The 27,993-nt window shown below is 50.7% G+C and overlaps 1 protein-coding gene across 1 annotated transcript; it reads left to right on the forward strand.

Annotated features, from left to right (window-relative positions):
- Positions 1–107: 107 nt before the first annotated feature.
- Positions 108–27,555, forward strand: RAB40B (RAB40B, member RAS oncogene family). The gene is made up of 6 exons (XM_036269760.1): positions 108–336; positions 19,248–19,308; positions 21,379–21,439; positions 22,257–22,334; positions 23,109–23,331; positions 24,780–27,555. The coding sequence occupies exons 1-6, from the start codon at positions 174–176 to the stop codon at positions 25,049–25,051; spliced, it is 858 nt and encodes a 285-aa protein (XP_036125653.1). The 5' UTR covers positions 108–173; the 3' UTR covers positions 25,052–27,555.
- The last annotated feature ends 438 nt before the right edge of the window (positions 27,556–27,993 follow it).

The raw sequence follows: 27,993 nt of genomic DNA on the forward strand, positions 1-27,993 counted from the left end.
AGCCAATGAATGCGCGGAGCCACCTTAGCAACTGCGGCCAGCCAATGGCGGGGCGGGACGGGGCCGTACACGGTCAGGCGGCGGGGGTGCCGAGCCCAGCGTTCCGCGGACTGCGGGTTTGAGCGGCGCCTGGGTGCCCAGCCACCGCCTCTGCGCCGTCCCGCGGGCCGGGCATGGGCGCGGGCGCCGGCACCATGAGTGTCCTGGGCAGCCCGGTCCGCGCCTACGACTTTCTGCTCAAGTTCCTGCTGGTGGGCGACAGCGACGTGGGCAAGGGCGAGATCCTGGCGAGCCTGCAGGACGGCGCGGCCGAGTCCCCGTACGGCCACCCGGCGGGTGAGCGCGGGGCCGGGCAGGAGCGGGGCCAGGGGAGTGCACGGCGGGCCGGGGAAGTGAGGGGCCGAGGAGGAGTTGGGCCAGAGCCCAGGAGGAGCGCACGGAGGGCCGCGGAGGAGTGGGGCGGGGGCCGAGAAGGAGTGGTGCCGGGGTAGCGCGCGGCGGGCCAGGAGGGAGCGGGGCCGGGGCCGGGAAGGAGCGGAGATGGGTACGGGGAGCGTGGGGATCGGGGCCAGCCTGTCACTGTCTGGATCCGAACCACAATACGCAGGCGGCCCCAGCTGCACTCCCGTTCCGCACGTGAAGGACCCAGAAGGCTCATGGGGGTCCTGGGGTGGCCGCAGAGGCGCATCCTCCATCCTCTCGCCGCGGTCTGCGCGCCGGCGGGAGCGAGCGGCTGGCCAGGCCGCGGGGTCCTCCTGACCTGGGGGTGTCTGTGAGACGGAGGAGAGCGTGGGGACGACGCAAGCGGAGGTTGAGGAGGGGCCCCCAGAGGGAGGCCCACGTGCGCGCTATGCATTTGGAAAGAATGCGTGGGGAGACGCTGGGAGCGGATCAGAGCGTGGGATCCGAGCGCAGCGGGAGCAGGCTCCCAGGTGGTTGCTCTGCGCGTGGGTCGGATGGAAGAGGAGGGAGAGAAGACGTAGAGGCCTAGTCCAGAGGCTTCTCCAGGGTTCCCGGCTGGCCGAGGGCCTCCTCATCCAGGTGGACAGGCTTAGGAGGGCAAGGAACCCAAGTATACTGGAGACTGCGGCCTGAGGCGGAGGAAGTGCAAGATAGTAGATTCCAGGTCGAAGGGAGGCCAGAGCATCCAGAGCTCGAGGGCAAGGGGTTTCCCTAAGGTTTGAGGTTTGGCAACCGCAACCCCAAGAAGGGGGTGGACATTAGAGGGCAAGAAGGGCGGGGGTGAAGGGGTGGGGAGGAAAGTGCGGTGGGCCGAAACTTGGGCCAGGAGGCAGGAGGAGAGCCAGGGTCTTGACCCATTACAACCTGCTGGAATGGTGCAGACTGAGTGGCCATGGAAGCAAACCTGTGCTTAGTTACCTTTGAGCGGTCATCTCTGGGGTGTGAACCACACTTCCAACACAGGTCCTGCTGCTTTGCCACTCTCTGTCTTCTGGGCTTGCAGTCTGCTTCCGGGGGAGCATAGGAGGGCAGCCTAGGGAGAGGAGTCTTTTCTTTTCTAATTTGAGGATCTCTTTGGCTTTATTAAGTGATCCCTGAATTGGGCAGCATCTCGTCCAGCAACCAGCTAGGTGCTCCCAGGGATGGAGTCTTGATATTTAAGGCAGCCTGGGTGTGCTTCTGCCCCCACCAGGTAGGATGGATAGAGAAGAGTGCAAAGGAGGAATTCCTCCTGTGTGGGGGGTGGGAGAGGGTGGAATGGGGGTTCACCAGGAGATAGAATCTGAGGTGAAAGGCGGGAGAGCATTTGCCTCTGTTCAGTAGCCAGTGCAGGGCATCTCTGAAAGGCAACAGTTGTGGTATGACCCCGGGGGGGGGGGAGGGGGGAAGGTGGGCTACGTGGGCATCAGGAAAAGATGGTCTGCAGAGTGGGCAGGAGAAAACATCTGGTTCCTGAGCAGGGCAATAACAGAACACAGGAGCATCTTAGGGAGAATGGGCTGGGGAGCGAGGAGAGAGTGGGGAGAGTTTGATGATGGGCATGAGCTGATGATGAGAACCTGGACTCATCCTCAAACTACAATGGACGGAGAGTCACCTGGAGGTCTCATGCAGATTCTGATAGGTTCTAGAACAATGTTGTCCAAGATGATGCCATTGGCTACACGTGGCTTTTTAAATTTAAAGTAGTTAAAATGGAACACAATTAAAAGTCTGCATTAGCCACCTATGTTGAGCGTTTCCAGTGCTCAATAGTGACATGTGGCTAGCGACAGCACTGACATGGCAGAGTTCTGCTGGACTGCACAGCCCCGGAGTTTAAGCTCCAGGAGGCTGTTTGCTCCAGCTGGGTCCCAGGGCCCCGCTGACCAATGGAGGAGCCTCAGTGGAGGTGAAGGAATAAAACGTTCAACAGATAAATCATGGCACTTTTATTTTTATTTCTTTTTAATTTTTTTAATCCTCACTGAGGATATTTTTCCATTGATTTTTTTTTTAGATAGAGTGGGAAGGAGGGAGGGAGGGACGGAGGGAGGGAGAGAGGGAGAGAGAGGGAAAGAAACATCAATGTGAGAGAGATGCAACCCAGCCGAAGTAGGTGTCCTTGACTGGTAATTGAACCTGTGATTCTTTGGTCTGGTGCTCTAACCGCTGAGCCAAACTGGCCAGGGCAAGCATGGTGCTTTTAAAATATGTGCGTTTGAGGGGAACAAGCTGCGGAATACTTTGAGTTGTGTAGTAGGTGCGAGATGTGGAACAGATATGCATGAGGACATAACGTTTGTAAAACTCCTGGTGCGTTTGAACAAGGGCTTTTTGCTCATTGACTAATACAGGTCTTCTTAAAACAATGCTTTCTTCTAAAGTTTTTCCTCGACACCAAGGGAGGATTTAGGCTAAAAGACACTTTTCACAAAAGCTTTTGTTGTCAACTTGGCATGAGACACTGCAGAAAAGAACCCATGTCATAGATGTGCCCCTGGTGGGTTTTTTATTTACTGAAAGATTCTTCTAGGATTAAGAAAAGAGATTATGAAAAATTGTGAAAAGTTGGAAACATCTCCATTCCCTTCTGCCCACCCATCATCTGAGCTTTGTAGCCTGGGTTGTTTTCACATTGCCTAGGTTTAGAACACTCATTTGTGTTGTAGCTACAATGACCACAACTGCTCAGTAATAATTCACCATTTAAGGACTCAGTGCTGACCACCAGTCCTTTTACACTCTGTATCAGTGAGTTCTTTATTTTGCTCTCCTTCTAATTAGCTAGATTTCGTTTTCCATCATTTTTCAGGATGGGTTCATGAGTGTTTTCTGAACTTTTTCATGTTTGAGAATGTCAGCCCATTGTCTTTATCTTTGAATGATATCTTGTCTGGGTATAATATTCTTAGGTTATATTTATTCCTTCTTGACACTTTGTAACTTGTCCGACTACCCCCTGGCATTGGATGTGCTATGGTGAAGCCTGAGGTCAGCTGAATTCTTTCTTTTTGTTTCATAGTTTGTTAGTTTAACCAGACGATGTCTCAGAGCTGAATAATTGGTACTGAACTTCTAGTACGCTCTGTACTCTTTGAATCTGAAGAATTATTTTTTTAGTTGCAGGGAAATTTATTTTAATGTCCTTAAAACATCTTCTGTTACATTTGTTGGTGTTTCTATTTCAGGGATGCCGATTGTATTAGTTTCCTATTGCTGGGCAACTTCCCACAAACTTAGTGGCTTAAAACAACATAATTTTATTATCTTACAATTCTGGTTGTCAGAAGTCAACACATCCTCACTGGGCTAAAACGAAGGTGTGGGCAGGGCTCGGGGTGTCTGTTTTCCTTGCCTTTTTCAGCTGCTAGAATCCACCATTATTCCTTGGCCGATAGCCCCTTCCCTCTCCTTCAAATCCAGCAATGGCCCATTGAGTCTTTCTCACTTCACATTCTTCTGACACCAATGCTGCCTCTATCTTCACTTTTAAAAACTCCTGTGATTATATGGGGCCCATTTTCATAATCCAGGATAATCTCCCTATTTTAAGGTCAACTGTTAGCAAAATTTATTCCATCTGCAGCCTTCATTCCCCTTTACCATGTGACCTAACATTTTCACAACTTCTGGGGATCAGGACATGGGTATCTTTGGAGGGGGTCATTATTCTGCCTGCTGCACCGATTATCTTTATGTTTGTTCATTTTTATTTGCCTTCCACGTCCATTCACTTCTCTCTAATTGCTTTGATCTTTTTGTCTTTCTCTTCTGAATTTCTGGGATTATCTCAAGCTTTTCCTATTTCTTGGTCATTTTGATTTTAGTAAAATGTTTCTGTTACTAATTTATTATGTTACTTCAGTAATTAAGTTGTTTTGGTCTCCAATTTGTTCTTACTTTTACAATTTTCTTTGTTTTCAATTTTTAAAAATATCTTTAAAAATTCATTTTAATAGCCCTGGCTGGTTTGGTTCAGTGATTAGAGTGTCAACCCGCAGACAATGAGTTGCGGGTTCGATTCCAGGCAAGTGTATGTACCTCGGTTTTGGTTCCTCCCCAGCCCTGGTCAGGGTCGTGTGTCCCTCTCATGTCAATGTTTCTCTCTCTCTTCCTCTCTCTCCTTCCCTTTCCCTCCCTCCCACTCTATCTGAGGATAAATGGAAAAATATCCTCAAGTGAGGATTTTTTTTTTAAATTTTTTCTTTTATTGTTTTTTAGAGAGAGAGGAAGGGAGAGGGAGAGAAACATTGATGTGAGAGAGACACATCGAGTGGCTGCCACCCACACGACCCAACCAGGGCCGGGGACAAACTGCAACCGAGGTATGTGCCCTTAGCGGGAACCGAACCCGGGTCTCTCTGGACCACAGGCTGACGCTCTAACCGCTGAACCAAACCGGCCAGGGCTCAAGTGAGGATTTTTAAAAATTTTCATTTTAATAAAAAAACTCTTCTTGGAACTCTTATTGTACCACCTTAGTCTTTGTATTAAGTAGTTCTATTGCATAAAGTAATTGGGATAAATTGTTTTCTGTTCCTTGGGTTGCATTTTCTTTTAAGGTGGGTTGTCTGTTTTTTCTTACTTCTATAACTTTCTGTTGAAGTATGGATTACATTTAGAAATGTGTGCATATTGTAATTGTACAGCTCCATGAGTTCTCACAAACCTCACACACTCATGTAACCAGCATCCAGATTAATCAGTGTTCTCTCTCATCAATGTTTCTATCTTTCTCTCCCTCTCCCTTTCTATCTCTCTAAAATCAATAAAGAAAAAAAAAAAAAGAAACAGAACTCTGTCCTGGCTGGGTGGTTCAGTTGGTTGGAGCATTGTCCTGTACACCAAAAGGTTGTGGGTTCAATTCCCAGTCAGGGCACATACCTAGGTTGTGGGTTCGATCTCCATTTGGGGTATGTGCGGGAAACAACCCATGGATGTTTCTATTTCTCTCTCTTCCTCTCCCTCTAAAAATCAGTAGTAACTAAAAAAATAAAAAAACAGAAGTATATTCTCGGGTAAGAATTAAAAAAAGAAAGATACCCCCATGTTCATAGCAGCACTATTTACAATAGCTAAGATCTAGAAACAGCCCATATGTCCATCAGTAGACAAATGGATAAAAAAGCTGTGGTACATATACACAATGGAGTACTATGCAGCGGTAAGAAAGAAAGATCTCTTATCCTTTGAGACGACATGGAGGGACCTGGAGAGTATTATCTTAAGCGAAACAAGCCAAGCAGAGAAAGACAAATATCACATGATCTCATTTATTTGTGGAATATATTGAACATAACAGTCTGAGGAACGGGGTAGTCCCAGAGACGTGGAAGTGGGGTACAGACTGACAGTCACCAGAAGAGAGGGTGAGGGGGAGAGATAAACCACAGCACTTATATGCAGGTATGCATGAACAATGGACATGGACAACAAAGCTGGGGACAGGGCGGGGAGGGATGGGGAGGGGGTATCAGTGGGGGGGGGAGGAGAAACATCTGTAACAAAATAAATAAATTAATTAATTTTTAAAAATTTTAAAAAAAGAAAGAAAGAAACAGAACACTATCTATTTGGAGCCCCTCAGCAGAACCCAGGTAGGTGTCTTCCAGTCCTACTATGACACTTCTGGTCCTGCCTGGGTCCCTGCTGGCCCTGGAGTCTCACTTCTGTCTCCCGTCTGAGGGAGCAGGCGGGGTCAGGGCCACAGCTGGGCTGCCTGCTGCGCATCCTGGGTCTCCTGCCTCCACTTGGCCCCTGCACCTGGTCAGTGCCCTTTGCTCGCCTCACTGTGGAGTTTCTACGTTTTGCTCACTTCATTGATGATGGGGTGGGGAAGTAGACTAAACTAACACTAAATGCCATAACCCTTTGCCTCCCAATTTTTTCTCCCAGCATGAGACTCTTTTCTCTTACTACTTTCTGCTGGCTGTTACTTCAGCTTATTTTCCCAGCAGGAAAATCCCACGTTTCTTTCTCATTTTCATTTTTGCTTAAGAATTAATACTAATACCTCCCACTTATTGATAGTGTAGGAGCATCATCTCATGAGACAGGTTACAATATTAGACCCAGAGAGGGTGAGTAACTCCCTCAAGATCACACAGCATATGTGTAAGAACCAAATGGGATGGAGTGTCTGGCTTTGGCCCCTGCTCTTGATCACATCTTTTGTGGCCCCACTGGTTTAGAAAAGGCTCTGAGGGGTGGCTCTTCTCTTCACGAGGAGCATCAAAACACCTTTCCTTAAAGTGACCCCAGCGTTAGGGTTTTCCCCCCTCTCTTTGCCTTTGACAAACCTCCTCCATGAGATGCAGGCACCCTCCTCGCTGCCTCTGCAGTGCTGCCAGTGGGGGTGCACTGGCAGCTTCACAGCTACGCTGTCGGTTTCCATTGGCAACCACTGAAGATTTAAAGCACGATTTTTAAAGTCATCACTTCAAGTTTGACCTGAGAGTTGCATCATATCTTACCCTCTTTGTGGTGTGATCCCTTAAAGAAGACATGGTCTTCTACCCTCTGGCCCCCACAGTACCATGTGTGAACACACAGGAGATTTTTTTAATGCATTGGTTTTTTTTGTAGTTTAGTCATAAATGCCTCTATGTATTTGAAAATAATAAAATTGCATTTGTATCAGATTTTCTCTTTTAAAGCTTTTAATGTTTCTCCTTAAAAGTTTATCTCCCCTCTGTCCTGTGAGGTCTCCTGCCTGCAGGGTGACCACCCCTTTAGTCTGACCTCTGACCCCTCCAGTTTCCAACTCAGGGCGAACCTAGTTTCAGGTGATGAGCAGGGAGGGACCCAGAACTGGCAGCCCAGGTTCCTCTGAGGCAGAGGCCAGCTCCTGGGGCTGGAAGCCCACTCATAACGCCCCATGTCCTCTGTCCTTGGCACCAGGCACCGCGGTGGCTGTGGAGTGGATGTGGCCGAGTGGGCACAGCCCGGTGGCTCTGCCGTCTGCACCTGGGATGAGAAGCAGCAGGGCAGGTGCATCACACAGCACCTGTAAGCTATAGGCCACTTCACTTTTTTTTTTTTTGGAATCTTTGTTTGGAATTTTCTCCCCAAGCTTCTTCAGCTTGATTGGTCGCAAAGAATGAATTGCGTAGAAGCAAACACGGGGAAGAGCTGCAGTGCTCCCAGGGACCAGGTCAGAGTGGGCTGCGCTCAGCTTGCCCCTTCTTGGAGCCCTGACCAAATTCTCACCGCACCTGAACTCCCTCCTCCCCTGTCCAGGAGCAAGGGCGCTGGATCCCCCACACGTTGTTGCGGGAGCTGCGATGACTCCAAAGCTGGTCCCACCGTCTGCACCACTGGCAACAACTCCACCAGCATTTCAGTCAGCTGCTGGGTCTCTGCATGGCCTGTGTGCCCTGCGTGACCGAGATCTGCAATTTGGGGTTCTTGAAGTGGGTCACAGGCCTTTGGTTTGTTGATAGTCACCTCTTCAGTTCCAGAGGTGCCATTGGCCCCACTTCAAGGAACTGGCATGTTTATCCTCTATGGTCCCTGTCCTCTGAACCACCTCCTCCCACGGGTCCTACTTGTGCCTGTAGTTTGGCGATTTCTCCCAGTGGTTCTGCATTTCCTTCATCTTGTGGAAGTGAGAACGGGGCAGCCAGGGTCTGGGGTTGGCGCCCAGGGCACCGCGGGCAGACCAGCTGAGATTAGGTGCATAGGCTACAGCAGAAGAGATTTTTAGTGACTGTTTTTAGAGAAAACAATGCTATCCTTTCAAAAACTTTACCCAATAGCCCTGGCCAGTTTGGCTCAGTGGTTAGAGCGTTGGCCTGCGGTCCAGAGAGACCCGGGTTCAGTTCCCGCTAAGGTCACGTACCTCGTTTGCAGTTTGTCCCCAGCCCTGGCTGGGTTGTGCGGGTGGCAGCCACTCGATGTGTCTCTTTCATGTCGATGTTTCTCTCTCTCTCTCTCTCCTCCTCCTCCCTCCCATTCTATCTGAACAAAAAATGGAAAAATGTCCTCAGGTGAGGATAAAAAACAAAAACAAAAAAACCTTTATCCAATACCAATAATATATAAATATAGATATGTTTTATGCTTAGATATACTTTACATATATTATATGCATGCATATATACATGTGTATATGTGTAAGTACATATATACATACAAGTTATTTTGTTTTTATTCCTCTTTGATAAAAGGCAAGAACTTTTTTTTTCTTTAATCCTCACCCGAGGACATTTTTTCCATATTTTGTTCAGATAGAGTGGGAGGGAGAGAGAGAGAGAGAGAAACATCAACATGAAAGGGACACATCGAGTGGCTGCCACCCACACAACCCAGCAAGGGCTGGGGACAAACTGCAAACGAGGTACGTGACCCTAGCCGGAACCGAACCTGGGTCTCTCTGGACCACAGGCCGACGCTCTAACCACTGAGCCAAATCGGCCAGGGCAAAAGGCAAGAACTTTTGATGGGTTTATCAGTGAAGAAGCAGGTCATTTTATCTTTTTTATTCCTGTTGATGTACACAGAACGTGAAGTTTCTTCTGCAGCTCTTAGGATGGCTTCGTTTTTGTCACAGTGTAGTTTTCCTTTAGCAAAATATTTTTTATAACCAGTCACATTTCTGAGACTTCAACCTTGCAGTGAGTTTTTCCTCAAGTGGATTTGCATTCCAGGTCTTTTTTTTTTTTTTGGATATTTTTTTTTTTAGAGAGGAAGGGAGAGAGAGAGAAATCAATATGAGAGAGAAACATCGATCAGATGCCTCCTGCATGCCCCCCGATAAGGATCAAGCCTACAACCCTGGCATGTGCCTTGACCAGAAATGGAACTAGGACCTCTCAGTCCATGGGACGACGCTCAATCCGCTGAGCCACACCAGCCGTGCTACATTCCAGGTCTTTATCTGTCTTGAGCATATGGCACAGTTTAGAATCCAGTGTCTAGGCCCCACTGCAGTCAGGCAGTCCTGCAGACGCAGGGCACTGGTCATGGGGAACCCATGAAACTTGTGTTCTGAGACTTTGCTGGGTAGTGAGAGATGGACCCGCTTCTAGAACCCGACAGGAGACGTTCAGGGTCCACAGTCTTGTGGGTGGCTGCCTTATGGCTGCGTCACTGCCCAGCAGACTCTGTGGCTGGCTTCCTGAACTTTCTATGGATGCCCACTTGACGTCCCATACAGCTGCTGGCGGAGAACCATGCGTTCCGTCATAACTGATCCATGGTCTCTTCAGCTGCCCGTGAACTTTAGGTGCCTTGGTTTCTGTGGGTTGTGTGTTCCAACATCTTGCAGCGAATAATGAACGGATCACCTGCCCCCTGACATGATTCAGCTGCCTGCTCATGAATTTGATTCATATGGTGACTTGTGACGGGTCTGGCATTTTGTTTGATTAAAAATAAAAGCAAGAACTAGTTTACAGAGGTTGAATCAGAAATACTTATGATTAAAGTGTAGTTGACCCTAATACATCAGGATAAAAGTTAATATCTTCATAGGAAAAATGAATTGATAATTGTGAAGAATGTGAAATTTTCTCTTCGACTGAGAAACTTCACCTGGAAGTTGGATTTCTGTTAACAGTATTGTGCTGCGCAGTTGGCTTCAAACAGGGTCATGTTGGTCTGACATTGGGAGGCAGAGTCAGCCCGGAGACTCCTGTCACCGTGGCCCTCCTGCTCCAGGCACTGGGCCGAGAGGAAGGGGGGAGGTTGGGTGTGAAGTGGCTGTTGGGTGGTATTCATTTTGCTTGTAGTTCTGGAGGCCGGAAGCCTGAGATCCAGGGGTTTCGGGGCTGCACTTCCTCGGAAGGCCGTAGGGCAGGGTCCTTCCTCGAGTCCTCCAGCAGCACCCGCCTCACCCCAGTGTCCGCCTCCACCACCACATGGCCCATGGTGTCCCGTCCTTATCAGGACACCGCCATCGGATGAGGCCCAGTCTAGTCAGCATGACTTCATCTTAACCTGATGACATTTGCAAAGACCCTATTTCCCCCAAAAATCTCACATTTAGAGGTTCAGGGGAGACACTTCAATTTAGTTCAGAGAGTGACACTTCCAAGATGAAGGGCTTCCTTCTCCTGAAGGAGGAGCTGGGGCGGGACCCAGGCCCTGGAACTCCCTGCCCTGGGCAGCCCCCATCTTGCTGGCTGTGCTCTGTGGGCAGCATGGCCAGGCATGTCCCTGCTGGGTGTCTCCATGGACCCGGGGTGACCTCAGGCTCATCCTGCTCAGTCATCCCTGCTCGTGGCTGGAACTTGTGTGAGGTGAAGAGGTGGATAACCCAGGAGGGGCCCAGGAACACACTGAACTGCACAGCGACATGTTGAGGTCTCTTTCCCCAGTGTTTTTTCCTTCTTTTAGTCAGATTATTGACCTGTAGCTCGCACAGTGAACTCCACCCCTTCAGAGTCTGGACCAAGGCTGCCGTTGTGTCGCTGCCAGCACAATCAAGCCCCAGAGAACCGGGAACTCCCGGCCCCAGCCAGGCAGCTGCTGGCTCCTTGGCTCGCTCTGTCGCTCTGTCGCTCTGTCGCTCTGTCCCATCGTCATGGGAGCCTGTCAGCCTGTCCTGTGAATGATGTCACCATCCAGCCTCTCACGCAGCAGGCTGTGCCCTCTCTGGCGTTCAGTGTCCTGACACCGCAGTTGTTTATAATAAAATAAGGTCCCTGGCGTCTTTCAGGCTAAGGGATAGATGGCATGGGTGCAGATGACTCCCAGAGCTCAGGCCTGTTGGTCCTGACCCGTCTTTTGGAGCCAACAGGCGACCTGGTTTGCCGTCGGGCTCTGGGACAGTTGCTGGGACAAGTGTGATCATGGACAGTGACGAGAGCCTCCCTGTGATTCCAGTGAGGTCCTTTCCTCCTGCAACAGGTCCCATTCTCATCTGAGCTTCTGCTGAAGGGGACATGGGAACAGTGACCGAGGCAGCCAGGGCCGGGCACCGCCCAGGGGCACGTGGACCTCGGTGCGTTGCCACATAGAACGTAGGAATGCGGCTAAAGATCAAATGGTGTTGCTAGCCCAGATGGCTGGGTGGACTGACCACCAAGCGGGCACAGTGGGGGCGGTGGAGGTGTAGCCACCGGCGCCCAGGGGACACCAGGCAGCCCCTAGCTGGAGTGGGCTGTGCAGACCAACTCCCGACTGTGGAGGGTGCTGATAACACCCAACATCGTGCACTTCAAAGTCACAGGTGCTGCCCCATTTTTGTTCCTGGACCATGGAGATGCATTCCCGTTCCTGTGGCCCCCACAGCTGGGCTATCCAGAGTAGGGTGGGAGAGGAATGGGGACTCCTGGCCTGACACAGCCAGGTCTTCTTGGTGGCCTGAGTCCAGGTTCCAGCAGTGCCTCAAGTTAAGGGGTGACCCTGAGACCCAGCACGATGACCCTGGGGTTTAAAGGTGATGGGGCCCTCTGAAGGGTTGAGACTCTGGAAAAGGGGCCCAATGATGCTTGGGAGAGGTTCTCCATGACTCCCTGTTTGCTTGTGGTGGCGGTGCATGGGTGCCGTCTCCCTGTTGGTGGGGCTCGTTCTCGCCGCCGAGGGCATTTGGTGTTCCTGGACGTGGTGACCCAGCACAGAACGCTGGCCCTCCGCTGGCCACTCGGGTGAGGCCATGTGCCAGGGGTCAGGTCCCTGCTGGGGAGGGTATGGGAGCGGTTAGCCTCCAAAGTAGGGAGTGAGCACTTCAGGGCAGTTAAGAGGGCAGAGCTGTGCAGACACATGAGCCGAACGGACAGACCACAAGGAGGTGCAGGCACCAGGATCGTCCCCCCACCTGGGGGCACCTGGGTCCCCCCACTTTGCTGTTTCAATGAGAAAAGGCCAGGAAGGAGAAACAAGCAGGGAACACACTTTTCTTTTCCAAAAGGAGATGGAGGTTCTGCCCAGAGCAGAGAAAATGCTGCCAGTGGGGTTTCACGTGATGAACAGCATCAAATCCCGGGCGTGGGCACTGGGCCCTGGCTATGGGAAACTCCCAGCCTGTCCTGGGCCCTCCCCGCCAGCCCTTCCTACCTCCTCCAACCAAGTGCCCTTCCCATCGGAGAAGCCAGGCAGAGTCGGTTTCTGGGTGGGACACAGGTACATGTATATTTTTGAGATTTAATTCACATGCTGTGAAAGGAACCATTTAAAATTATTTTCTTGCCCGGGCTGGTTTGGCTCAGCGGTTAGAGCATCGGCCCATGGAGCAGAGAGACCTGGGTTTGGTTCCCACTTAGGGCACGTACCTCAGTTGCAGTTTGTCCCCAGCCCTAGTTGGGGTCATGTAGGTGGCAGCCAGTCAATATGTTTCTCTCACATTGATGTTTCTCTCTCTCTCTTACCCCCTCTCTCCCTCCTGCTCTATCTGAAGATAAATACAAAAATGTCCTCAGGTGAGGATAAATAAAAATATATATATATAATTTTTTTTCTCATTATTGATCTTAGAGAGAGGAAGGGAGAGGGATGAGAGAGAACATCGATTGGCCACCTGCTGCATGCCCCCCACTGGGGATCGGGCCCACAACCTAGGAATGTGCCCTGACCAGGAATTGAACCGGCAACCTCTTGGTGCATGGGTCGACACTCAGCCACTGAGCCACACCGGCCAGGCTGTGAAGGGAACCATTTTAAAGTGAACAATTCAGTGGCAGTTAGTTCATCTAGTCTTGTCAGATCCCCACACTCTAGTTCCAGAACATTTTCCCCACCCCACCCCTGGGAACCTCCAGTCCCCCATCTGATATTTTAATTTAGCATAAGACACATTTCTCAAAAGTCAGGTTCTCAAAGATGAGTATGTCTGTAAGTGGTATTTAACCAATATTTACAGCATAAGCGAATCCCCTTAGGTGATGGTGCATGCTGTGTCTGCTGCCTCGCTAAAATAGAATTGAGCAGGTGGTGGAGGAACTGAAATAGATTACTCAATTATTTATTCTTCCTGTGGAGCTAAAAGTATAGCGACCGGCTGGGCATTTGACGTTGCCTTTTTTTTTTTTTAAAGAAGGCTAAAATTACATCTCTTCTTGTCTCCTATTCCGACTCACTTGAACATTCCAACAGGCTTGGTCTGGAAGCTTTCAAGTCTTTATTTTATTTCTGATGGACAGAGTTCTTGGTGAATGAGTTAAGAGCTATGAATGTGAATTATGCTTTTTTAAAAAACCTCACCCAAAGATATTTTTTCATTGATTTTTTAGAGAGAGTAGGAAGGAGGGAGGGAAGGATGAAGCTTTTGCTAAGCTGAGGCTGCTGCTTGTGGTAGGAACAAGACAGAGTAGTTGAGTCAAGTGTGTTCTGCTGGTCGGCAGGGCAGACTGAGCACAGGAGAGCTGAGGAGGTGGCTAGTTGTCAGGATGGGATTTGATCCCAGGCACCACAGAGCTTCTCCCTGTGGCATCTGCATGGTCCTTCCTGTGGGCAACCCCAGCGGGGTTCGTCCGTCTCTGGTCCTACCTCCCTGCTCGATGAGAACAATCTGTGTATCCCATAAGGGGCAGTGTTTTTTCAAGTTTTGTACCCCCCCCCACCTCCTTTTCCTTGCCCTGTCCCAGATTCTTAGTTACAGGGATCAAGCAGATGCCGTCACTGGGAACAGGTTACACAGCTGAAGACAGGGACATGGAAGAAGGTCTCGAGTCACCACCCTAAAGGAAACATGCGGTGGTGATCACATGGGCCTGAGTCAGTCCAAACCACACACAGCTCTGGACAGTGCCCCATGGTCCCTGTGGCCAGGTTATCTGCTGAGGGGCAGGTGATTTCCTCCTGGTTGTTCTAGGGAGCGACCACCTGAAGAAGTCACTGAGTTCAGTTTTGGTGATGATGGTTAATAATTAAGTCATTACTGTCAGTTAGAGGATCTTTCAAACACTTGTTTACTGCTAGTGAAATTCTGGAATGTGGAGGTCATTGCACTTTGCTTTGGGAAGATATTAAAATGCATCTTTTGCAAGATTTGTGTGGCAGACATTCTCTTTCCCTTTCTCCAGTCCTTATGTTTCATAGGTTTTCTATCAGACAGGGCATTTCTGGTGCAAACAAACGAATCAGTTCCATGTAGTACAGAGGGGAGCTTACTGCCTCATGTAACTGACAAGCTGGGGGCAGGGCTGGTTTCAGGCATGGTGAGATCCAGCTGCCTGACATGCAGGGTTCTCTATTGTTCTTTCTCCCTAAACCCACACCCTCTCTGCCTCCCACCAGGAAAAACCAGATTGTGTTCAAAGGATCAAGAGTCAGTTTGGCATCTGACTTCTCAACAGGAACTCTGGAAGGGAGACCTTGATGGAACAATGCTTACCCTTTTTCTGAAGGAAAACGGTTTCCTGCCTCAGTTGTGTGCCCATCCAAGTTCAGGGAAGAGTTAGGGCAGACTGAAGACACTTCAGACCTACAAAGTCTCAAAAACAATCTTCCACACACCCTTCTCGGGAAGCAAAAGAAGGAATAAACTGAGAGGGGGAGACATGGGGTCCAGGTGAGAAGGGAGGGCCCAGGACAGCCAAGCCCCAGGGCAGAGGAAGCAGGATGGAGGTTGTGCAAAGATGCCCTTGAATGTTGGAAGTCCCGAGAGGAGACATAGATACTTGGGGAGATTGCAGGGATGAAATAGTGATAAATGCAGAGGAAACTAAGCAGAAAGCAGGCTGTTTGCAACTCCAGTAAAAACAAAAGTTTGGCCCTGGCCAGTTTGTCTCAGCGGTTAGAGCGTCGGCCTGCGGTCCTGAGAGACCCGGGTTCGGTTCCCGCTAGGGGCACGTACCTCGGTTGCAGTTTGTCCCCGGCCCTGGTCGGTTGTGCGGGTGGCAGCCACTCGATGTGTTCCTTTCACATCGATGTTTCTCTCTCTCTCTCTGTTCTTCTCTCTCCCTCCCACTCTACCTGAACAAAAAATGGAAAAATGTCCTCTGGTGAGGATAAAAAAAACAACAAAAGTTTGTACATGAAGGAAAGATAAACACAGTATCCCACATGGTTCAGCTGTGGATACTTGGTCACATTGATGTAAAATTAATCTAGCTAAAATTGCAACATAATTATACTGTGTGTGTGTGAGAGAGAGAGAGACAGGGCAAGTTAGAGACAGAGGCAGGCAATGTGTCAATGAAAGAGAACTGCATTTCACCTTCAGGGTGGAAAGTCAATGCCTAAAACTGAGAAGTCAAGAAGTAGGAATATAAGTATGTTGTTCACAAACTTGGAGATACGCAGCAAGAGAAATGATTACAAAGATTAAAATGGGGAGTGCCATGCAGGATGAGTGCAGATCAGGGGACCAGGGCCTGCCCTTTTTTTTTTTTCTTTTTTTATCCTCACCCGAGGACATTTTTTTGTTCAGATAGAGTGGGAAGGAGAGAGAAGAAGTGAGAGAGAGAGAAACATCGACGTGAAAGGGACACATCGAGTGGTTGCGTGGTTGCCACCTGCACGACCCAACCAGGGCTGGGGACAAACTGCAACCGAGGTACGTGCCCTTAGCGGGAACCGAACCCGGTCTCTCTGGACCGCAGGCCAATGCTCCAACCGCTGAGACAAACCGGCCAGGGCGAGGGCACTTTCTAAAGCAGAGACGCCCACGCAGGCTGTGAAGGTGAGGGTCCTCTCCCACTGTCTGGTCACAGGCATGCCCTGTCCCGAGTTATCTGCAGACTCCAAAATAGATACCCACGTGTATTTGGGGCTTCATGTGGTCAGAGGAAAATCTTCAGCATTCCAAGGGGGGAAGCTCAATGTTTCCCAAAATACATCTTCTAGCAACTTCAAAGTTAATTGACTAAATATAATGTTCTGATTATTATAAATGTATATATGTATCTATTCTTCTCTTTGTGTACCGTCTACAGTCATGTATTCTATTTATTGTGTGTGTACACATGTGTATCTCGTGCTATGTGTGCCCCACACAGACCACTGGAAAAGGAAGCACATAGGCACTTGACTCCCCATTGGGAGTACAATGAGATTTTATTTCTTTTTTTTTTTTTTTAATTTTTTTTATTCTCACCTGCGGACATTTTTGCATTTATCTTCAGATAGAGCGAGAGGGAAAGAGGGAGGAAGAGAGAGAAACATCGATGTGAGAGAGACATATCGACTGGTTGCCACCCACACGACCCAACCAGGGCTGGGGACAAACCGCAACTGAGGTAGGTACCCTTAGTGGGAACTGAACCCGGGCCTCTATGGTGTGGAGGGCGATGCTCTAACCACTGAGCCAAACTGGCCAGGGCCCAATGAGATTTTTATTTATTTATTTGTTTGTTTTTTATCCTCACCTGAGGACATTTTTCCATTTTTTGTTCAGATGAAGAGAGAGGAAGAGAGAGAGAGAGAAACATTGACATGAAAGGGACACATCGAAAAAAAAAAAAGAAAGAAAGGGACACATCGAGTGGCTGCCACCTGCATGACCAACCAGGGCTGAGGACAAACTGCAACTGAGGTACATGCCCTTAGTGAGAACCAAACCCAGGTTTCTCTGGACCTCAGGCCGGCGCTCTAATCGCTGAGCCAAACTGGCCAGGGCCCAGTGAGATTTTAAAGGGCTATGAGCAAGTCCCTGGTTGTCAGTTGCCCCAAAGAGTAACTGTACGGGACCTGAAGCTACTGACCTAAACTTTCCGCAAAATCTGTGCTCTGCCCTACAGACCTGGGTGACGTGCCCTAAAGTGGTAAGCTAAATCTGTCATCACTGCTACCAAGCACGTGGTCTGGCCCTCACCCTGCTTTAAAGACAGGAGGCTTGAGCCCTGGCCAGTGTGACTCAGGTTCTATTCCCCATCAGGACCCCAGTGTCAGGCTGGATCCCCAGCAGGGGGCGTGCAGGAGGCAGCCAGCGACGTTTCTCTCTCCCTCTCCTCCCCTCTTCCTAATTCAGCTTTACTTGCGCAAACATTCACAGTCGGATCACGTCCCAGAGTGTCTTCAAAGCCAGGCTCTCCAGGGTCTGAATGCCTTGGGGGACACTCTCGCTAAGTCCATCACTGAGGCACCTCCAGCACCACAAAGCCTCCTGCCGAGCGTTGCTAAGCAGCTGGGCCCTGGCGATCTCGAAGAACTGCCTCTGTTTTCAGAAGGGGGTTCTCCTCTCTTGTTTTCTTGCCACTCAATGGAAACATTCTCTTCCTGTGACCCTTCCTCCCTCCCCTGGACGCCTGCTGCGTGTGTGTTCTCCCCCACGGACCTGCGGACTCACTCTGTGAACACTGGAGGGGTTTCTCTAAGAAGCAGAAAACTGGCTTCTGGTCAAACGGGGAGGAATACTTTTCTTCCTTAAAAATGATTATTGGGCCCTGGCTGGTTTGGCTCAGCGGTTAGAGCGTCAGCCTGCGGTCCAGAGAGACCGGGTTTGGTTCCCGCTAAGGGCATGTGCCTCAGTTGCAGTTTGTCCCCGGCCCTGGTTGGTCGTGTGGGTGGCAGCCACTCGATGTGTCCCTTTCACGTCGATATTTCTCTCTGTCTTTCTCTATCTCCCTCTCATTCTATCTGAACAAAAAATGAAAAAGTGTCCTCGAGTGAGGATAAAAAAAAATGATTATTGGGTTGTTTTTTTTTCAGATCTTAGAAGAAATACATGCTCATTGAAGAAAACTTGGGCCCTGGCCGGTTTGGCTCGGCTGGTTTGGCTCAGCCGTTAGAGCGTTGGCCTGCGGTCCTGAGAGACCCGGGTTTGGTTCCCACTAAGGGCATGTACCTCGTTTGCAGTTTGTCCCTGGCCCTGGTTGGGTTGTGTGGGTGGCAACCACTAGACGTGTCCCTTTCACGTCGATGTTTCTCTTTCTCTCTCCCTCCCCACTCTGTCTGAACAAAAAATGGAAAAAATGTCCTTGGGTAAGGATAAAAAAAAACAAAAAAAACTTGGGAATAGAGAAAGGCTTTTTAAAAAGTAAAATCTAGCCCTGGCCGGTTTGGCTCAGGGGTTAGAGCATCAGCTCATGAACCAGAGAGTCCCGGGTTCGGTTCCCGCTAAGGGCACGTACCTCTGTTGTGGTTTTTCCCTGGCCCTGGGTGGGGTTGTGCGAGTGACAACCAGTCGATGTGTCTCTCTCACATCGATGTTTCTCTCTCTCTCTCTCCCTTTTCCCGCCTCTCTTCCACCCGCTCTATCTGAAGATAAATGCAGAAGTGTCCTCAGGTGAGGATAAAAAAAAAAGTAAAATCTACCTAAAATCTGGAACCCAGAGATATCTAGTGACAACCTGAGCCTGGTTCTCAGTTTCTCCTCTATGCGCGCGCGCACACACACACACACACACACACACACACGTTTGTTTGTTTTTCTTTATTGATTTTATTTTATTTTTATTTTTATTTTTTTAATCTTTACCTGAGGACATTTTTCCGTTTTTTGTTCAGATAGAGTAGGAGGGAGAGAGAGGAAGAGAGAGAGAGAGAAACATCGACGAGAAAGGGACACATCCAGTGGTTGCCACCCGCACGACCCAACCAGGGCCGGAGATAAACTGCAACCGAGGTATTTACCCTTAGCAGGAACCGAACCTGGGTCTCACTGGACCGCAGGCTGACATTCTAACTGCTGAGCCAAACTGGCCAGGGCTTTTTATTGATTTTAGAGGGGAAGGGAGAGAGAGAGAGAGAAACATTGATGAGAGAGAACATCGATTGGCTGCCTCCTGCATGCCCCCCACTGGGGATCTGGCCCACAACCTGGGCATGTGTCCTGACCAGGAATGGAACTGGCAACCTCTTGGTGCAGGGTCGACACTCAACCACTGAGCCACACTGGCCGGACCTCCCATGCCCTTTTAACTGAGAATAACAGTGGAAACACTGCAGTTGGCCCGACTGTAAGCTCCCCTCTTTCACAGGCATCGACTACAAGACCACCACCATCCTGCTGGACGGGCGGCGGGTGAAGCTGCAGCTCTGGTGAGTCCGGGTTCCTGCCCCGCCCCTGCGAGGCCTGGCCCTAGAGCACGGCTGCGTGAAGATCCTCTCCTCATCCCAGCCTGGCTCAGTGCTCCCCTCGAGGAGGGGCTGATCCTGTTGTCAGGACCCGAACTTTTAGCCCTGGTCCAGGGGAGGGGAACCCTGGGCTCTGTGGGCCCTGCTGTCTGTCCAGAACCCATGGCCTCGTTGAAGTCTGCTTCCTGCCTCTGGCTTCCAAGGGCCAGGAGGGGCGACTCCCCATGAGGTTAGACCAGGACCCAGTGTGGCCAGGAGCGGGCAGGGTAGAGGGAGCAGGAGGCCATCATGCTGCCCTTCCCTGGCTCTGGACTGGGCTCTTTCTTGGTCCCCCTACTGGGCAGCCCTGGCTCTGAGGTCTGGTCACATCTCTGCCTCTACAGTTCTGGGGGTGGGGGGACTAGGGGTTTCCTGCTGCAACCAATCCCTAGGTTGCCCGCACCCTGTGCAGCTTTCCTGACAACACCAGTGTCTGTGTCATCCCCTCTCCTGGGCCACCTGCTTGGCTGTCTTCCCCCTCCTGACCGTGACAACCACTCCCAAGCCACAGGCACCTCCAAGAGCTGGGAGCTCCTTCTCCTGCTGTCCCCCAACCAGCCCCTTCCCGCGGCCAGCAGGGCAGCCTCTCTCCAGATGTCCTCTCATCGCCCCATCCCTTCCTACTGCCCAGTCTTGGGCCCACCCGTTCTGGGACACGGGTTGTGATCCCCTTCCACCCCTTTCCCCCACCCGGCCCCTGCATGCTCTCCAGTCCTCCAGCTTCTGCCTGCCTGCCTCACCACCTCCTGCAGGGCCCCAGCTTATTGTCATGTCTCCTCTCTTCTTCTCCCTCCCCCAAGACCACCTGAAGGCCCCGCTCTCAGCCCAAACTTCCTGGGGACTCAGAAGGGCGCACAGAACAGCTGCTCTGACTTTTCTCCTAAATGTCCACCAGCCCTTGCCATCTAAACCAGGCTCCTCCGCTCCTGATTCTCTTCTCTTCTGGCCCATCTTATTCAATGCCTCCACATCCCCCAGGGGCTCGGGTCAGACCCTGGAGTCATCCTGGGCACCCACATGGGACCTCCCCCGGCGGTGCCTAGAGCAGGGCCTGGCACAGGAGGCCCAGTGACCTGTCCACATGTTTGGCCCACATGGGAAAACGCCCACTTCACGATGGCCCTGCAGACCCCAGTGCAAGGCTAGACGTTCCTCTCTCGGGGTTGCTCTCCTTGCCTACAGATTTTCTAGCAGCTTCTGCCTGTGGGCCAGGCCTGAGTTCCTGAGGTTCTGCTCGGGCTGATTCTGATCTGGGGTTCTGATTGATTGGCTTCTCTGCACTCAAGGTACTTCTCCGAGCCTCTGACCCTCCAGAGTCCCAGGCCCTGTTCTCCTGAGACTGAGGGGAAGGCCACTCACAGGTCCAACCTTGTTTTTTGTTTTGTTTTTTCTTTTTCTTTATTGATTTTTTTAGAGAGAGAGAGATAGAAACGTCGATGAGAAAGAACATCAATTGGCTGCCTCCTGCATGCCCCCCACTGGGGATTTGGCCCATAATCTGGGCATGTGCCCTGACTGGGAATTGAACCGGCGACCTCTTGTTGCAGGGGTCAACGCTCAACTGCTGAGCCACAACCAGCTGGGCCGCAAGTCCAACTTTGTATGATTTACTCAAAGTTCGTGGAAGTTGAGGATCCCGCCAAATCCTTCGGTGTATCCTCCCCCCCATCCCCGCCATGTGGACACACATCCCTTATGACACAACTTTATCTCCAAATTCCACAGAATTTTAGAGGCTTAAATTAAATGTCAGAATGATGATGTTGAAACCTATAACTATTTTTTCTTGTTTGACTTACAAAATGACAATTAGAAAAGAGAATGAGCCCGGGACATCCTGATGTCAGGTCACGCCAGGGGACAATGTGACTGTTTTGTTGGGACCTCAGACTTTCAGTGGCATGGCCGCCAACTGACGAGGGTCCCAAGTTCAGTACCCTGTTGTCAGGAAGAAGCAGCAACATCTTACCTGTCTCCAACCCCTTTTCCTTCCAGGGACACTTCTGGGCAGGGGAGATTTTGTACCATATTCCGTTCCTACTCACGGGGCGCACAGGTAACATCCCCTGAGCGGGGAGATCACACTGACGTTTGGGATGCTCATTAGTGGGCGCTTAGCGGATAAGGCCATTAAGCTCCACGTGCAAACTGATGCAGAGTCTAAAAGTGCACTGTGGAGTGTTTGGTGGCTCACAACACATGCCTTTATCAGCACCAGGGCTGGATGTGTGCATGTGAGTGCACACATGCATGTCTGTGTGCGCGTGTTTATACATACCTGTGCATGCATTTCAACTGTGTGCCCATGCATGTGTGTTTGTGCGTGTGTCCTTGTGCATTGTTTTATGCATGTGTGTGGGCTAATATACACACACACACGGGTGTTTTTGCATTGTGCACCTGTGTTTGTGTGCATGTGTGTGCTTGTACATACATGTGTATACATGTGAGCTGTGTGTACATGCACGTGTATGTACCTGTGTTGTACCTCTGTGTGTGCACCTTCGTTCATGATCCTGTGGGTATCTGTGTGTGTGCACCTAAGCACCCTGGTGGGTAGGCTGCTCTCTTCCTGAGCTGGTGGTCCCTGCGGTCCCCCAAGTTCTGGATCCCTGGGGCAGCTCATGAATGTGGGGAACTGAGTTCTAGTTCCCAACTCACCTTGACATTTGAGGGCTTATCAATGAGCTTATGAAATAATGGAAATAATCACATAACTATTACATTTGATAGATAAATCAAAATGAGTCTTGTGTTACAATAAGTACAATGATTACTTAGCTGTTTGTGAGTCTGTTATTGTGTAGCCCTCACACTGGCTGTGCAGCCCCAACCTGTACCTACTGTGAGGTCAGCCTGGTGTCTCTCCCCAGGGGGTGATCCTGGTCTATGACATTGCAAATCGCTGGTCCTTCGATGGCATTGACCGCTGGATCAAGGAGATTGATGAGGTATGCCTCAGTGTACCAGAGCTCCCTCCGTGTGGGTTCGTGAGGGTGTTGGGCTGGGGACCAGGGTACGGGGGCCAGGACATGAGGCTTCAGCAACAGGGAGGAGGCGTCACCTCCCAGCACAAGTCAGGCCCTGACTCAGGGAACAGCTGAGCCCAGGAGTCTGGGCCCTGCATGTGGTCTGGTGCCAGTTTGCCCTGCTGTGGTCAGGGGGGTTGGCGGGTGGTGACAGGGCTGCCGCCTGCTGGAACCCTGACCAGCCCAACTGCTGATGGGGACGTGGTGTAGCCGGGACTAGACCCACTGTAATAGTTTCCTGGAGCTGCTCTCACAAATGACCTTAAAACCCGGTGGCTTAAAGCAACAAGTTTATTTTCTCACGTTCTGGAGGCCAGAAGCCCAAGGCCTAGGTGTGGGCAGGGCCGCGCTACCCCCTGAAATCCTAGAGGGGGGTCCTTCTGTCTCTTCCAGTTTTGGGTGGCTGCCGACAGATCTTGGCGTGTAGACGCTCCCTGTCTCTGTCTCTGGGGTTACTTCTTCCCTGTGTTCTCTCCTTTTATAAGGACATCAGTGATTGGATTTAGGGCTCACCCTAGTGACTTCATCTTAACTAATTACATCTACCAAGATCCTATTTCTAAACAAAGACACATTCTGAAGCTCTGAGTTGGTATAGATTTGGGGGTCACGCCATCCACTGCAGCACACCCAAGGTGCCAACAACAAAAGCTCGCACAAGTAACCCACTTTCCTTGCCTTTCTTTCTCCCTCTAGCATGCTCCTGGTGTCCCTAAAATCCTGGTGGGAAACCGCCTGCACCTGGCCTTCAAGAGACAGGTCCCCACAGAGCAGGCCCAGGCCTACGCGGAGCGCCTGGGTGTGACCTTCTTCGAGGTCAGCCCTCTGTGCAATTTCAACATCACGGAGTCCTTCACGGAGTTGGCCAGGACTGTGCTGCTGCGACACGGGATGGACCGGCTCTGGAGGCCAAGCAAGGGTAGGTGCTGAGGTTGTCCCACAGCCCAGTTCGCTGGTCAGCCTCCCAGGGCCCTCCTCAGGCCGCTGTATCCATTCTCAAGGAGCAGATGTGTTGACTTAGAGCAAAGTCATGATTACAGCTTTGTCATGGGCTCACAAGAGGCTTCTGAAATCTCTACGCAGGCAGAGGCGAAGGCATTTATAATAAGGGGGCCCCCGGCATCCACGCTGAGAAAGGGTGGGTCGGTACCCCAAGCAGGACCCGGAGCCTGTCAAGAGGGATCTGGTGTGGCGCCCAGGCTTCTACAGAACCTGTGACCTTCATGCCAATGACTTTGAGAAGAGCTGATCACATTAGGAAAGATTCACTTTCCACTTGTGTTGTTTACAGAGAGGAACTTGGGAAGCAGAAGTGGGCAGGGTATTTTTAGTAGAATGTGACGGGCAGCTGGAATGCATGTTCAGTCCCTCAGTGTCGAGTGCGGACACCTACTGAGGCTCCAGGCGGCTGCCACTGTTTCCCTCTGAGTCACTTAACAGCATATTGCTTTTCAGAGACAAAGAAGACAAAGAAATCTATAGGCATTGAACTGGCAGCACAGTGTTGAGTGAGCAAAACATGTTCTTCTAAGTCAGGGACCCAGGGACCTCCCCCGCTACTGCCATTTGGACAGGACTGTTCTCTGTCCTGTGGAGTGTTGAGTATCACCCCTGGCACCCACCCGCGTGTAGTGAAAGCCACAGTGCCTCCAGACACTGCCAAATGTCCCAGGGAGCCAAAATCGCCCCCAGCTGAGAAACACTTTCCGAAGGAGCCATTTGTGGGAACCCTTGATTTTTAAAATGAGCCAACCCCCTAGGGATGTGTTTCTTCCCTCTGAGTCCTTTTGGGGTTGGGAGTTGTAACCGCAAAGGGGTGAGGTGCAGTTTCTTCACCCCTCCTCAGCAGGTTCCCAGGGGCCCCCGCTCTCATCTGGGAGGGGAACCTGACTCACACAATGAATGGTGTTCAGGGAACAAAAATCACAGCCTTTGCTTTCAAGTGTATTCTTGAGCATGTCTTCATAAAGCCAATGATACGCATTGACGTCAGCTACTCAGTTGAGACAGAGATCATTCTGAAGCATGTCTCCTGTCGCTCTTGGTCTCGAACCCCCAACTGTGGTCCTGTGAGTCCTGAGGAGACCTCCTGGGACACCACCTCTCCTGCTCACTCTCGGACCTACAAGGAGAGATTGTGGGCTCTCAGGGTGTGGGGACAAAGGAGTTTAGGGTGATGAATACAGATGGTCTTTCTGAGTCCTGCCAGAGGCTGCAGGCTGGAGCATGGGGAGCGTCGGCCCAGCTCTCGTGGTCCACCCGACCCCGAGTCGTGGGAAAGGTGGGCAGACAAGCACGGGGTCTGCCCTGTGGTCCACTGTGTCAGGGACAGCAGACCCTCAGCACAGTTTTCTTTTCTTTCCCAAGTACTAAGCCTGCAGGACCTGTGCTGCCGAGCGGTGGTGTCCTGCACGCCCGTGCATCTGGTGGACAAGCTCCCGCTGCCCATGGCCTTGAGAAGCCACCTCAAGTCCTTCTCCATGGCCAATGGCCTGAACGCCAGGATGATGCACGGCCGCTCCTACTCCGTCACCACCAGCTCTGTGCACAAGAGGAACAGCCTCCGCAAAGGCAAGGCCGCTCGGCCACCCCAGAGCCCGCCCAAGCGCTGCACCAGAAACAGCTGTAAGGTCTCCTAAGGAAGGCTCCGGAAGGGCGCACGCTGGACCCTCCAGGAGACCGAGCCATCACACAGGAGCCGGGAGGCCACTCTAGATCCCAGAAACGCCGGCCACGCCCTCATGGTGACCATGCTGCTCCGTGCAATGAAAACCTGGTCCACGTCTGACTCGGATGTCTCCATGTGGATGTGCATGAGGCTGTTGTGTGAGACGTGTGTTTGTCAAGGGGAGGTCGGCACCCTGCTCACCTCTTGATAACATGAAATTCTGAATGTTACTTATGCCATGATTGCGGTGCCACTTTTCCCTTAAAATAACAGCTTTTATGAGAATGGTGATATGCGTGTGCTGAGTATGAATCCAGGGGACCCCAACAGCAACGACAGGTACATTAGAGTCGACACTAGGAGAGGGGCCTTTTGTAACCCTCCTTTGCAACATCAAAGCACTAATTTATAAATGCTGCGGACGTGCTTGGGACGCCACACAGCAGCTCTGCCCAGCTTCTGTACAAGGTGGGTTTGATAAAGTTTTTGCTATGTTATTTACTACTACATTTTGGGATTAATAAGTGATTTATATGCATATTTTTCTGTGAACCTACATTTTTTGGTATAAAATATTCCACAAGTTATGAAGCTGAGAAAAGAAAATGCCAAAGATACCTCCCATTGTGTGGAACCGAGCCACGGCCGCCGCCCAGAGCCGGGTCGGGAGCAGACGTCAGGCAGGAGAGCCGGGCACAGTCAGAAGGAAGCGCTGCCTGTTTCCTGCAGAGTCGCTGGCTGGTCCTTTCCGACTCTGTGTGTTTCACAGCCCTTCACTTCTCTGCCACGAGTTAGCGCGCCCACGGCGGTGGCAACAAGGCTTCGTTCCTGACCGGCATCATCTATTGAAAAAGATTCCTCGTCCTGAAAAGAAATGTAGAGGCAGAAAGTGGGGAGTACGGTTGACCCTTGAACCCTGTGGGGTTAAGGGCACCGACCTCCCACACAGTCGAAAATCCACATCTAACCACAGTTGGCCCTCTGCACATGCGGATCCCCGATCACGGAGCTGACCCTTGAACAACACAGTTTGACCTGCTCGGATCCATTGGAAACGATGTGGGATCTGTGCAGTTTGAGCCCATGTTCTTCAAGGGCCACCTTGAGCTAAGGAGTGCCAGTCTGGTAAGATACTGGGAGGCGCTGTTCAGTCACCCTGGTATGCTCACCTATGGCATTAGGGATGTCCCCAACAGACGAGGTCCTTATCACCGGTCACAGTGACATGAAGAACGGTGCTGACTGTGCAAACCAGGGAGGGTCCCGCATTCCTGGTTGTACCTGTTTGCTGTCTCTCTGTGGCAGCTGGAGGTTAGATGGAAGGATTTAAAAAATAACTTGAGTTGAGAAAATGCCTAGATGTTCTCAGTTTCTGTAAATGGCTTACAGATTTTTAGAAATGTAAGGGACCCTAGAATTGGGAGCAACACACCTTTATCCAGAGATAGTGGATCCAAGGCCCAGAGAGTGAAAATAAACACAGCCACTGATGGTCATTGAAGATCTGAAGCCAGACATGATGAGCACAAATGTCCACAGGAGAGTGGGCAAGTGGACAGCAGGTAAATCCTGAGGGGAGAGTGCCTCTCAGTGAGCTGCTGGCCTGTGAGGACATCCTGCTGGGGCCATAGCCCCCTTCTCTGCTGGGCAGTGGATGGAGACAGGGAAGGGCTGACCTGCTGACCATGAACGCTGGGACAGTCAAGGTGGGGCATCTCTTTCCCATGTTTGTAACCAGGAGAGATAAGGAGAGGTCCCGGTGAAATGAAAACCACCCAGCACGTCTTCTCCCCTTTGAAGAATGCACTTCTCAAGACCCCAAAGGGGAGGGAAGATGTGGGGCTTGCAGATGGTGGCAGTTACTGGGAATAGGTCCCCTGGCCGCAAGGTTAAACCCAGCCAAACAGGGTTCTTTCCCCCTTTCCATTCCTTTTTGTTTTTTAATGGAAGGACTCCTCAGGATGACCACTCATGTCGTAGAAGGATGGTAATAAATTTCCTCTGGCCTCTGTGTCAGGAGCTGTCTTGGAACACACAGGCTGCCCAGGGGACTCAGCTCTCCACAGACAAGGCCACCTGGGGCCAACAGAAGCTAAAAGAGGCAGGAGGGACCCCTACCTGCTTCCCACACCTCTGCAAGGAGCCAGGCCCTACCCACACCTGGATTTCGAACACAGGCCTCTGGAGTTGTGAGAGGACATAGTTCTGTTGTGTGGCAATTTGTTATGGCAGCTGAGGACCCTCATACAACAAAGAAATAGGTTCCACTTCACAGGAGAAAGTGCCTCAGCAAGTCAAAGTGGCGTTTGTGTGAAATAAAAACAATAAACCCTAACACGGAATGTACTAAATAGAAGTATGCATGTTTTGGTGGTGAATGTGCAGAAAATATAATTGAAATGTAAACTGAACCCTAAAGCAAACTGCTTTCCAACCTTGTCATTTGTCATTTTCTTCCATGGCCCTTGCTGCTGGCAAAACCCACCCAAACTATAAACACGAGCGCCAAATTATACCCCAGATGTTTGTGATTCTCTTTTCAAGTGTTGAGATTCAAAATACGTTATGTACAATTATGTCTTCAATCGTCCCACGAAAATTACTGCAATGCAGAATAATTTCCTAGACTGAGAGCTGACGGCATTGAGGAATCATCTAGGCAAATATTGAATCTGGAAAAAAATGTCAATTACAGGCTTGATAATATTTGTTTTGCCAAAAAGACGGAGATAGAGATGTTTCCATTTGTTGGAGAACGGCTTTCTCAAAGTGAATGTGAGAAGAAACTGAAGCTGCATGTGTTGGGGAAACTGGGAAGAGGTGTCCCCTTCCAGGCAAAGACGGTGGGGGGTGAGCAGGGGCAGGACCCTGGGTCATTCTGTTCACTTCCCATGATGTGCATGTTCATGGGGC

The sequence above is a fragment of the Molossus molossus genome, unplaced genomic scaffold (genome assembly GCF_014108415.1).
Source record: "Molossus molossus isolate mMolMol1 unplaced genomic scaffold, mMolMol1.p scaffold_m16_p_19, whole genome shotgun sequence".
NCBI lineage: Eukaryota > Metazoa > Chordata > Mammalia > Chiroptera > Molossidae > Molossus > Molossus molossus.